Source organism: Vanessa cardui, chromosome Z, assembly GCF_905220365.1.
Source record: "Vanessa cardui chromosome Z, ilVanCard2.1, whole genome shotgun sequence".
Lineage (NCBI taxonomy): Eukaryota > Metazoa > Arthropoda > Insecta > Lepidoptera > Nymphalidae > Vanessa > Vanessa cardui.
The window spans coordinates 11,455,143-11,467,554 of NC_061154.1; the positions used below are offsets into that span (position 1 = coordinate 11,455,143).

General features: G+C 32.3%; 1 protein-coding gene across 7 annotated transcripts in view; it reads right to left on the minus strand.

Annotated features, from left to right (window-relative positions):
• The window catches only part of LOC124543195 (period circadian protein), a 31,370-nt gene that overhangs the window by 10,168 nt on the left and 8,790 nt on the right, over positions 1-12,412 (minus strand). For 6 of the 7 annotated variants that reach the window (XM_047121299.1, XM_047121303.1, XM_047121302.1 and 3 more), the window contains exons 7-22: positions 11,724-11,821; positions 11,381-11,455; positions 10,507-10,638; positions 9,585-9,645; positions 7,333-7,536; positions 6,415-6,643; positions 5,781-5,892; positions 5,531-5,650; positions 4,859-5,014; positions 4,234-4,352; positions 3,424-3,507; positions 3,035-3,181; positions 2,288-2,459; positions 1,693-1,825; positions 798-902; positions 123-278 (exon numbers count right to left, since the gene is read on the minus strand). In XM_047121299.1, the coding sequence (XP_046977255.1) occupies positions 123-278; positions 798-902; positions 1,693-1,825; positions 2,288-2,459; positions 3,035-3,181; positions 3,424-3,507; positions 4,234-4,352; positions 4,859-5,014; positions 5,531-5,650; positions 5,781-5,892; positions 6,415-6,643; positions 7,333-7,536; positions 9,585-9,645; positions 10,507-10,638; positions 11,381-11,455; positions 11,724-11,821 (2,103 nt within the window). The remainder of the gene's footprint in view (positions 1-122; positions 279-797; positions 903-1,692; positions 1,826-2,287; positions 2,460-3,034; positions 3,182-3,423; positions 3,508-4,233; positions 4,353-4,858; positions 5,015-5,530; positions 5,651-5,780; positions 5,893-6,414; positions 6,644-7,332; positions 7,537-9,584; positions 9,646-10,506; positions 10,639-11,380; positions 11,456-11,723; positions 11,822-12,412) is intronic. The other variant, XM_047121297.1, reaches the window with a different exon arrangement.

A 12,412-nucleotide genomic window follows, 5' to 3' on the forward strand; every position in this document is an offset into this window, starting at 1 on the left:
AATTTCTATACGACATTAAAATATGCGATACCTACGAGCAAGCTACTGTCAAACACGTGTGACGTAAAACATAATATTATTGATAGTCTTACACGTGTAACGTATAAATATTATTTACTTACTTTGGTGCGGTTGGTACGGAGCTGTAACGTGAGGGCTTGGTCTTGGTGAAGGAGAAGTCGAAGTACATTTAGCGTTCATTTTAAACAGTACTTCAGGCTCATTTCTGTGTCCTTGGTAATGAGTACCACCCATACTTGTATGTGGTGTCATACGATCTGAAACCGTAAAAAAAACATTAAATAAATCCATATACTGTTTGTAATGGCGACAAAGATAACAATTTTAAGAAAGTATTTATTATTTTTAAAAAAACGTGGTCTCTATGGTACTTTAGCTAAGATTCATATTAAAGTTAATATATATGAAAACGACTGTGAAATATAAAATAAATATGCAACATTAAAAATTATAGTCATAACGTAAAAAGATTTCACGGATTGGTCACACATAAAAGAGCAAAAACTTTAAATTATGGTAACAGGACCAATATGGCATTTTCATGTGATTAATTTGTGTTTTATTGAAGAAAAGTATCGTTAGGAAATCTGCATGTGTATCAACAATAATGCAACCTATGTATCTACCGATTCGTTTTGTAGCTACGAAGTATAATAATCTCCAAAACTTCTTCAAAAAGTGAGGAAGCCTTCTAAACATTTCACGAGTTTACGAAGTATAGAATAGAACCGCAGAATTTAACTTATATATATGTATTAATTAAAAACAAAACTAACTTGGATGTCCCTGCATATGAGATGACGTTCGGCTTAAGTGATATTCCTGTGAAGTCATAGTAGCGTGGTGAATCGGCGCTGGAGTATAAAACATCGGAATGACTCCTGAAATAATATTATCAAATTATATGATATGCAAGCAAGCAAGTGTTTGGAATCTTTAACTTTATTTTGGATTTATTATACCAATAGAAATAGTTGCCTATCGCGCCATTCGACGCTATTCGACGCTATTCGTCGCTATAGATTCACGCGTCAGTGACATGTCAAATTGACAAATATATAAGGTTATATGATATTACACGTTATTACGTTTGTGTAAAGATCATATCCACATAAGAAATAAATATTGATTCGATTGATGAGTCGAGATGGCCCAGTGGTTAGAAAGCGTGCGTTTTAACCGATGATTGCGGGTTCAAACCCAGGCAAGCACCGCTGATTCATGTGCTTAATTTATCATTATAATTCATCTCGTGCTCAGCGGTGAAGGAAAAAATCGTGAGGAAACCTGCATGTGTCCAATTTCATAGAAATTCTGCTACATGTGCATTCCACCAACCCGCATTGGAACAGCGTGGTGGAATATGTTCCAAACCTTCTCCTCAAAGGGAGAGGAGGCCTTATCTCAGCAGTGGGAATTTACAGGCTGTTGTTGTTGTAATTGATTGATGCTGCATCTAAGTTGTGTCGTACTATAAATATTTATATTTGAATAAACAGTAACACTCGCCAGCGAATCGTCGCGTTCATTTTAAATATTTTTTAGGCATATCTAATCCTATGACATGGTTTTGTTTACTGATAAAATACAACATCTGTGTTATTTTGTTAATTATTAAATTGTGTATTTTAATGATCCTAAGAACTGAGCTACAGCTATTTCTCTACTCACCCATTGTCGGCGTGGTCTGGGTATTTGCGGCCCTCGCTATCTGCTTCTGTCTCATTAACCTCGCAGACGAACATCTGTGTTTGTGCGCAGTCCCTTCTTCTAACTGCTTAGACGAACGCTTTACACCTTGTGCCTGAAAATCAAAATAAACTTTATTCAAGTGGGCATTTACAAGCACTTTTGAATCGTAATTTAACAATTAAGTAAAGCTACCACCGTTTCGGAAAGTAGATTCTACCGAGAAGAACCGGCAAGAAACTCAGTAGTTACTCTTTTTCAACATTTAAAAAAATACCGTCATGTTAGTTAATATAATTATTTAAATTAATATATGCTGCCTGGAAGTCAACAGGTATTAATTCCACGCCTTTCTATCATCTACAAAATCTTGTATATCGAATAATACCCCTTTTTTTAATAAGAGTACAATCATATTATTTATATTTTCTTAGTGTCAATCGTAAAGTTTTAACGAAGTGGAAAAGAGACAAGACAACATCCCTTACTTTGACAAAGTTGTATCAACTTCTAATATGACTATGAAGGTTAAGTCCATAAGGTCTTAATTTAAACTCAAATAGTAAAACCATATTACCTTTTGTTCTGAATTTTCGAGGATCGATTGTTGTATGTAGGCGTTACATCTTGCTAGATGTTCCTTTTTTTTCTGTTTCATTTCATTCGATATTTTCTCCTTCTCGATTTTGCTATACGTCCGGTTTTCACGGTGCATCTTGACCAACTCTTTTTCCATTTCTGAGTTATGCCTGCAATATAACCCACAGTAATAAAAAAATGCTAAAAGCCAAATAGAAAAATATTGTGTATTTGTAGTTATAACAGTCCTTAACTTAATAAATTATCTCAGCAAATCATATTGGCAACACTGAATTAATAAAATAATTTTATAGAGACACAATTAATAATATTAGAGGGCAATGTTTGCTATGTTTTTAGTATCACAAAGTGGAAAAAAGAAACGACATCTTTTCTATTTATCTTTTCCAAAAATTCACCATAACGATATAGTTAGTACAACAGTTAGGAAATCAATCACCCTAATATTTCCCACCCGTATCACTATTGCTTTCTAGCATTAGCAAAGATATATAGCAAATTCATTTTTTCTTCTTGCAGGAATTCTTCAAAGAGATCTCAATAAAATTCCATTACAATAAATTAATTTTAGACTTATTATATTTTAATCAAGGGATTTTCATCAATCAACACGTGAAAGTTGAAATCATTTTTTCCACAATTGTTATGTTATGTTTGGGATGGGAATTTACAGGCTGTTGTTGTTGTTATGTTATGTTTAGTGAATGAAGGTAAATAAACGAACTTGCTAAGCAGGGACTCAGTTAACCGGACCGCTTGGTAGTCGCCCAAGGGATGACTGTATTGCGTCATAAGGAGCGAATTCGCCCCAAACAAGTTTCCTTTCTCGCCAAATTCATCGATTTCTTGTTCTATTGGCGACACGCATTTACTGAAATAAATAAACAATATTACTTTTCAATACAAATATTCGAAATAATTATGACTACTTACTTTAAATATATTAAGAAATATTATAAATGGCATATTCCCGTTGATTAAACTGTTAATTTCAAGAGATATATTACCTCCCCCCCCTCCTTTTTAAAACTGTGCCACATATGGTAAGCATGCATATATGCGTTTTTCGACGATATAATTATTAATAGATGTGATGAAAAACAAATTACAAACCTTCTATTTTCAGCAGCTTCCCTTAATTCTAGTTTGTTATCATCCAGAGGATACTCTTCATAAGGTTGGTGACTATCGAAATACCTGCAGACAAAGATATGAACCTATTAAAAGCATGTTAACAAATAATAATGTCTGTATGGGGACATTCAGAAAAAATGTATGTCATAAATATTAGATTATTTTTATTTTATTAGCGAAATTGGGACGTAGACATTAGTGGAAATAAAGCAAAGTAGTTACGCAATATATTAAGCAACGTTTTATGTTGGCACCAGATGGTAATTCAATTTTTTAAAAGTAATGTTTTTAATTTTAAATGGACAAAAATAATTTAGTGTTTTTTATAGTTAACTATGAGTTCCTTAGACTAAAGAGAAACATTTATAAAAATATAACAAATTAATATTTAACAAATATACACGTTAAGGTAGGGTCAGAAAAAAAATTGATGGAGACGACCATAGTTCAGATGTAGATATATTTATATACATAGAAATTGGTAAGCGACTAGCAAATACCACACTCTGGATCACTACCACTCAGACTTTTTTAAAAACTGACACCATACACCGACAATGCGCCACTGACCTTGGGATATAAGAGGTTATGTCCCTTGTGCCTGAAGTTACTGGCTCACTCACCCGTCAAACTGGAACATAACAATACTAAGTATTGCTGTTTCGTGGTTCATTATATGATGGCTGGTTACTACCCTTAAATTAGTAAACTATTTGCAACTAAGTATTGCTGTTTCTACTACCCTTACTACCCTTAAATTAGTAAACTATTTGTATTGTGAACGCTTACCTTTGAAGAGTTTCGTTGTAATTGAGCTGGTTGTAACTGATGGGGGTCTCCGTACTAGACTTGCTGTCATTGTAGTCGTGATGGGGCGACATACCACCAAGCATCACCGAATCTCGCTCCTATGCATAACATATATAACAACAATCAATAAAATTAACTATTAAACATTTCGTTTTATTATTATTCAGCAGTTCCAGAGACATATTTTAGATTTCGATTTTTTTTATGGTATGGTGGCGGACGAGCATATGTGCCAACTGATGGTAAGTGGTCACCATCACCCATAGACAATGACGCTGTAAGAAATATTAACTACCCCTTACATCGTCAATGCACCACCAACCTTGGGAACTAAGATGTTATGTCCTTTGTGCCTGTAGTTACACTGGCTCATTCACTCACTCACTCACCCTTCAAACCGGAACACAACAATACTGCGTACTATTGTTTAGCGGTAGAATATCTGATTTTATAAATGCTTAACTAAAATTTGGCTTAAAGATTTCTTATATCAATTCAAGTATTATTAAAAAAAAAGTTTTAATGGAAAATAGATGTGGTTGATATGGATTGTACATAAATTTAAATAATTTCATTCATAGGTATGTTAAATAAAAATACTTACATAGAAACTATTGTCCGGATCTTGTATTTCTAGCTTCAATTCCGTGTCATTGTTGTTGTTAGGAGTGTCCTCCAACAGACTCTCCATAAACGATGCTAAATCCTGACACCTCTTTCCCATTTGCTGCTTAGCAGCTTCCGCTGGCTTAGTTAGAACCTTTTTTATAAAAAAAAAAGAATAAAAATTAATTTTATATTGTAACATAACAGGTTATTATTACTGTTTTTTTTTTATATAGATTATAAAATATAGGAGTCAAATATTTAATTGAACTTTTGTTATTACCACTTCTAGAGTAGTACTATTGTCTATTGACATACTTGTCCTCTCATTTTAAATTTCGAATTAAATTAATATAAGTAGGCGGACGAAGCTATTTACCACCAGGTGGGTACACCTGGGGCGTAAATTGATACCGTTAGTCATAGTCTTACAGCTAAGCTAATATGTTAGGTCCCTTGTGCCTGTACACTGGTTCACTTGTCATTTTAAAACAAGTATTGTGGTCGGAGTAGAATACAAGAATGGGGACTGCCTACTGAGAAGCTTTGGTGATAGATCTTGTACAGAGCCCTACCACCAAGTACAGTAGTTATGAGCACATTTTCTTTTAAATATTAAATTAGTATAATTAAACCTAAAATAATTTAAGTATGGCCATTTATGACTGACCTCATTCATCACTCGAGTTATATTTTGCCTCAAGAGTTGAGCTTTCTTTTGCTCTTCGTCCGGTATTTTTTCAATTCTTTCAGTATCCAGTGTCTGGAAGACGTCCGGATTCCTCGGACCCTGGGAGACAAAATTAAAAAGTATTAGACAATTAAGAATTTATAACAAACATTTACCACTTAAAATATCAATACAAAGAAAAATATATTCTTCTGAATTAAATATTTAAATATAAAAAACCATTGTTTACCTCTATTATAAAATGTTTGCCCGTAACGAATTCAAGTTTTCTAGACCACGGGTTAATAAATGAGGACCATTCCGTTTCCAATTTTAAATAATCGCCATTTTGAGTCAACATCCTGTAATAAGAAATGAAATTGTTAAAATATTTTTAATATTTTATTATAAAAAAGCGACCGCGCCGACCTCGTTTTGGTGATTTTTTTTAATAAAGAAAATTATTTGACAACATAATTATGTATTCTTTATTTATATATCAAGAAATCTCTTCAGGGATAGTGTAATTTTAAACCAGTTTTTTGTAATTGATCTTTTAGTTGCCATACAACATACAACAGCATACAAGTTTTTTTCAGTTGAATGCATTTGTATTCTACACATCGTTTTTTTTTTTCGATCGACATAAACTTGAATAATCGTTGGTCTAGTGATTCATTTCGCCCATGAATAACATTTACCTTATATAAGTAAGGATCTAAAGTAAGGTTTTATATAAAAGACAGCGTACTTTTTGTGCAGCTCAATTGCCGAGTCTCGTCCAATCACCGCATAGCATAAACATGCAGGCAAAATTGCCCTTGACGCTGAATATATTCAAGAAGGTAAAACGATTGATGATGATATATTAGCCTAAAACCTACCTATAGGGCTTTGACCGCTCCACTACGCCTTCCTTTACGATGGCCTCGTAAACTTGACGTAAATATCCAAGATCTGAAGGATGATATAGCTGCAAAGCATCCTTCTGGACAATATCCTGTGGCAAGTAGCCCAGATAAGGTACCGATTCGGTATCAATATATTCCAGACTACCAGTCGCCGAATGTCTTATTACGAATGGTTTTGCATTAACAATTATTTCATTCGCCGCTAAAAAATAAAAAAATATATAACTTAAAAAACTTTCAATCGAACTGTCTTATTGTTAAGATGTTACGTACAGCGGTATAAATAAGTCATACAAGCCGTGAACGTGACCGCCGGCCACGTGACACACTACGTACAAAGTTGCTTAAGTTCAGTGGAAGGCACAATTGATCGCTATAACCCAGCACACGGACGGAACACGTGCGTCTCCGTTTTCATTACAACATTGTTTTCTGTTATATATTTATCTTCCTACTTTTTATTGTCCTCACTTTGCCTACACAAAACCTTTAGAACTTTTATACGTAAATCTATACCTTTAAGTAATTCGCAAAACAATTAAGAATTAATCGTTTATAACAAAATAACTAATCCATACGCCTGATATGAATAGAAAAAAATAAGTTTATACGAAACGCGTAGGTCTCGTATTACAACTTTTAGATTTAAAAAAAAAACGTAAAAAGAACAATATGTAATTAATGTTTTCCTACAAGGAAAATTGGAATTCAGGGCTTTTCTCCATTACAATAACCATTTATCTATCCTTTGGAGTTTCTTTGTTTATTTATGAAAGCCGCATTACAATTCGTTGCGTAGTTAAAACGATCTAAGCGTACATACGATGGAACGCGACTTTGTCTGTCTGTAAACGTATAGTTAACAACATAATATAGGTTATTAGTACTTACTTTTAAACGCCGAAAAGAAGGGAGTAGCCTGTATGACTAGGTAGATAACGTGACCTTCTTCATCTCTTATATTTTTGAAGAAAAACTTTAGTAGAAAGGGCATGTATGACACGATTTTTTCTTTGATTCTAAACCCTGACGTGAGCCCTCTATACTTCCTTATGCGACAAACCATTGTCGACGTTTGATTACCTTGAGCTGGAACTGTTGAAAATAGAGCTTACATTTTTATAATTATAATTGATTCATATATATTCTTTTATTATGTAACAATTAAAGAAAATTGAAAACATTAAAAACTTACTCATGATTCAATAGCTTTTACATAATTCTGTGAGAATTAAGACGAGCTGACGAGCCAATCGACGACATACGAACGAACGATACGACGTATTACAAACTAAATATACCTCTATTTTGAACTTTAATACGTTGTAGTAAAGTCGACTTTCAAACCAGAGCACGTAACTAATAGCTAACGAATAGGTGCAATCCTAGCACCATCACTGTTAAAATATAATGTATGTATTACACATACATACATGTGTTGTTTTAACCCGAACAGTGTCGCCATAATTAATTAAATAACGTGAAATCGAACGTCATTTATTAGGACATAACTTTTATCGAAAAAAAGTTCCAATAAAAATTAATTTATTCCTTTTTGAGATCACTTTTCGCCACCGGTCTGTTGTATGTATACCTCTCATAGGTAGATAAGGTTTACTACTCAGGTAGCTATCCTTTCAGGTAAATAAATGTATTTTTAATAAGACAAGCTACCGATTTTCGATAAGCTTGTTTCTTATTGATCTGTATTACAATTCTAAAAGAACCACACATAAAAATTCATATAAAAAAACATAAAAGTGAATGCTGGTTACAACTAAGACGAAAATTAAAAAAAAATTGTAACTATAAAATTTTCAAATAAAAACGAATTTTTAACGTTCGTTGTAACTAGCGATCACTTGATCCATGTGCCAATTATTACCAAAAAGTATTAATTAATTTCAATAATTATTAATAGTTTAATTACAAAAGGTAAAAGTTACTAGAGAAAAAGTAAATTATAAAGTAGTAAGTATCTTCACATACGAACACAAATATCTAAAAAATTATGAATAGGTATTCAGTTATCTAATTGGCAGCGACTTTATTTTTTTAAGGAAATTGTTGTTGTTTGATAGAAACAAATAAGTAATTATATGGTCGTTCAAAAGGAAAGGTCAACAATAAAAAAGTAGCTTAAATCCTTTCTTGGAGTTAAAGCTTGATTTATAAGGAATTTCATCAAATTCGACAAACAGACTGAGAAACCTTTCTCTTTTCTACAAAAGACTTGCATATACAATTTTAGATATTATATATCATTATACTCGTACATTTGGAGAGAATATGTAACAACGATACATTAGGAAAATCATGATTGACAGCTCTATCGACTGAAGCCTTATATTAAAAAGAAACCTTACGAGTTTATTCAGATTTGAGCAATGCTGTTACAAAAATCGTAATTCAATATGATTTAGTACGACTCAACTGTATGTTCGATTTTCATTGATAATAATAATAAAATGCTTCTAAGTGTACATAGATGTTTACAAATTTATTGTACATATGTTTTTAGCTTTTATATAACTAAAAGTGGTATCGATAACCGAGAAGATTAATGAAAAATGGCTGTCATGGTATGGGCAATTTATGCGGAGGAATGAGGACCATGTTGTAAGGATGGATAATGGATGGGGATGACCAAATAAACGATGGATGGATTGTGTGAAAGACGATATGGTTAAAAACAATGTTACTTGTGAGATGACGTCATACAGAGAAGTATGGAAGAAGAAATGCTGCGACCCCATATAAAATTGTGTTAAAGACAAAAAGAGAAAGTTGGAGGATAATGATATTTATTTATATATTTTTTTGGTGCAAAGCGGGTGCATTGGAAAAGCGTGGTGGAATATGTTCCAAACCCTCTTCTTAATGGGAGAGGATGCCTTAGCCCAGCAATGGGTAATTTATAGGCTGTTACTTTAATTTTTTTTACTTTACTTTATATATTTTTATTCATGAATTTCCTGAAATAATTATAACGATTTTTGCATTTATATGTGAAAGATAATTTTCGCTTGAGATATATTATATATATAAAAAATAACATACAACACCGATCAACGACAAATCACGCAACATGTAAAAATTGGCACGACGGATTGTTATTATAAAATTACCTTTTATTTGCGTACCGTTAGCATTTTTTGGGATTGTCAAGCCGCTTGTTATCTGTGATGCGAATGTATTGCGATCCTACGAAAGAAATACATTATTATAATAATCTGCTACTGCTAAACACTTCTGGTGTTTGAGATTATTTGGTCTAAAATCTATTAAATTCATTTCTTAGATTATAAACAGTGTTGCACTACTAAGCAACTTATTTTAGTGTGCGTGACACTACTTTACTAGTGTGCGTGTACTTACTTCCTAACCATTGTTAACTTTGACATTCTCAACTTTGACTGTATATCTATTTGACACATTAGTAATCAAAGATTCATTTAATAAAAAATATATTCTTAAGAGATATTAATAATACAGTTTGAAAAAACAATTTAAAAGGACTTAAACTGTATGACATTATTGTTCATTTTAATTCGATATTTTCTTTATAGGTTTCCGATTTGTATTAAGATTTAATGACCCCAATGACTACCCAAACTGGTAAACCATGTGACAAGCACAGCTGAATTTAAAGGATGTTTTTTGTGTTATAATTCATTTGGTGCTCGACAAACGAAACACCGTAAGGAAAACTATATATGTCTGTCAGATATTTGATCCAAGCCTCCTCCTCAATTTGGAGAGGAGATCTTGCGTACCAGTGAGAAACTTATGTGCTGTTAATTTACTTTAAAAATGTATGTTCTAGAATTTTTTGTTTTGGAAAACAAATATAAACAACAAACAAATTATAAAATATAATGCTATCTTAAATTTTCGCGATTACACATTGAAATAAAACTAGTTATAACGGTTTTGAACGGGTACCCGTGACCACGAACGCTGTAGTGCTCGAAACGTCGGGATGCCAAAAATATTTAATATACGCGATTCAAATCCGGTATAACTAGTTTTATTATAAAATATAATTAAAAAAGAATTACTCACTCGTGGGTGCACAAAGTCTATGAACGATCTGCCGAGCCACATGTCTTTGGGAAATCCAAGAGCTGTCGTTATCGAAGTAGTCGTGTACATCACGATACCGTCTTGCATCGATATCACACACGAAAATCCATCCTAGTAAAATAATATTTTCAATGTAAACAGCTTATACACTAATTATTAATTTATTATTAGTCATTAATTTGTCTTCTTTTATAATACAACTAGCGGTCTGTCCCAGCTTCGCACGGATGGTCAAAGTTTTTTTTTTTGTTGCTTATATTCAACATGCTTAAAAACTGTCGATATATTTTGTAATGTTCACATATATACTTGTAAGATCGTTTTACAAGTTACATATAAATATATATTATATTTAAATATCCACTCGCCGTGCACACACACCGTCTTCACCCGCGCCCAAATCATATATTTTATATTCCCGCGCTTTCCGCGATGTGTGTCACTCGAGGGGACAGATACATAAATACACAGATAATATATATATATCCATATACAATATAAGTCCAACAATATTTATTATATTATTACAGATCTGTGTACACTACATATTTCAACTTATTTGCACAAAATAATTAAAAAAATAATATTTTAAAAGGTTTATGAATCCTTCTGCCTATTAGTCAAAAAGGGCATTAAAAATCCGTTCAGTAGGTTTGGGGTTTATCGGTAACATACAGACAGACAGATACGGCCGGAAGACTTTGATTTTCATTATATGTAGAAATAGTGATGTGCAATGTGCATATGATTGTTTAAAAATATAATTCGGTACTATATTTCTTAGATATTGAATCTTAATAGTCTTTAAATTAATGTATATGTAATAATATGTAATAATATAATATGTACTCACCACGCAATGTTCTGTACGACTCGTACGAGTGACGCAGTTCAATGTTGTGACAATCGGTGAGTTAGATGGACCACACTGTGACAAAAGAAAAATGATTATAATCTTGTCTTATATGAAATTTAAAAAAAATGTGAACTTGTTTTGCGGCCAGTACTAAATGATAATTTAAATTTTAATAAATAATTTGATTGAATGCGTAAGTTAGCATTGCCGAAATTATTCCCCGATACTTTGTCTATTTCCAAAGCTCATTTCAAATAGAATAATCTAAAAGTTCATATAGTCGCAATATTAATCTTTATCTATTTTAAAAGAGGTTTTATGTGATAAATTTATGTCGTACCTCTTTCTTGATGCTGCATTTGAGCGAAGTTGAAATGTCCATTATAATCTCGGGCGATTTCTTTTCTAGCTCAAGAACGGGCGGCGGCGTCAGGACAACTGCATAACAACATATTATAGACGGAAGATAGACACGAACCTAAAACGTCGGCAAACCACATGTGAGACAATTTCGTACCATAGATATCATAAACAAGCATGACTTTCCGTACCATATTTTCCCCAAAATCGAACGATTAAGAAAAAAAAATTATGTACATTACCTTAATAAAATAATTTTGTTTACTTCTGTAATAAACCCGAGAATATGATAAGTATACAATTTCTAGAAGATCCCTGGTGCTCTGTAATAATAATTAATAATTTAATTTCTCTTTTTTTACGTTTTTTTTTTTATATAAATTATTTGGCAGTATTTCTTCTTTGCCAAACATTTTAAAAACAACTCGGGTAAATTCTCTTCAGGATGTACACTGACTATGTCATTGCATTAAAAGTTTATTGTTACTGAAAGTTAAAGTTAGTCAAATAGCCGACATATCGACTGAGAAAAGGCCAAAAATAATAAATCGAATTACAGAAACGTTTAACCATTCAGGAAATTATCTAATATTTTTTTTTACCTGTTAATCTCGTAGATATTTTGCATAATCATATTCAATTTCGGTTTTACTATAATAGGAGACAAAT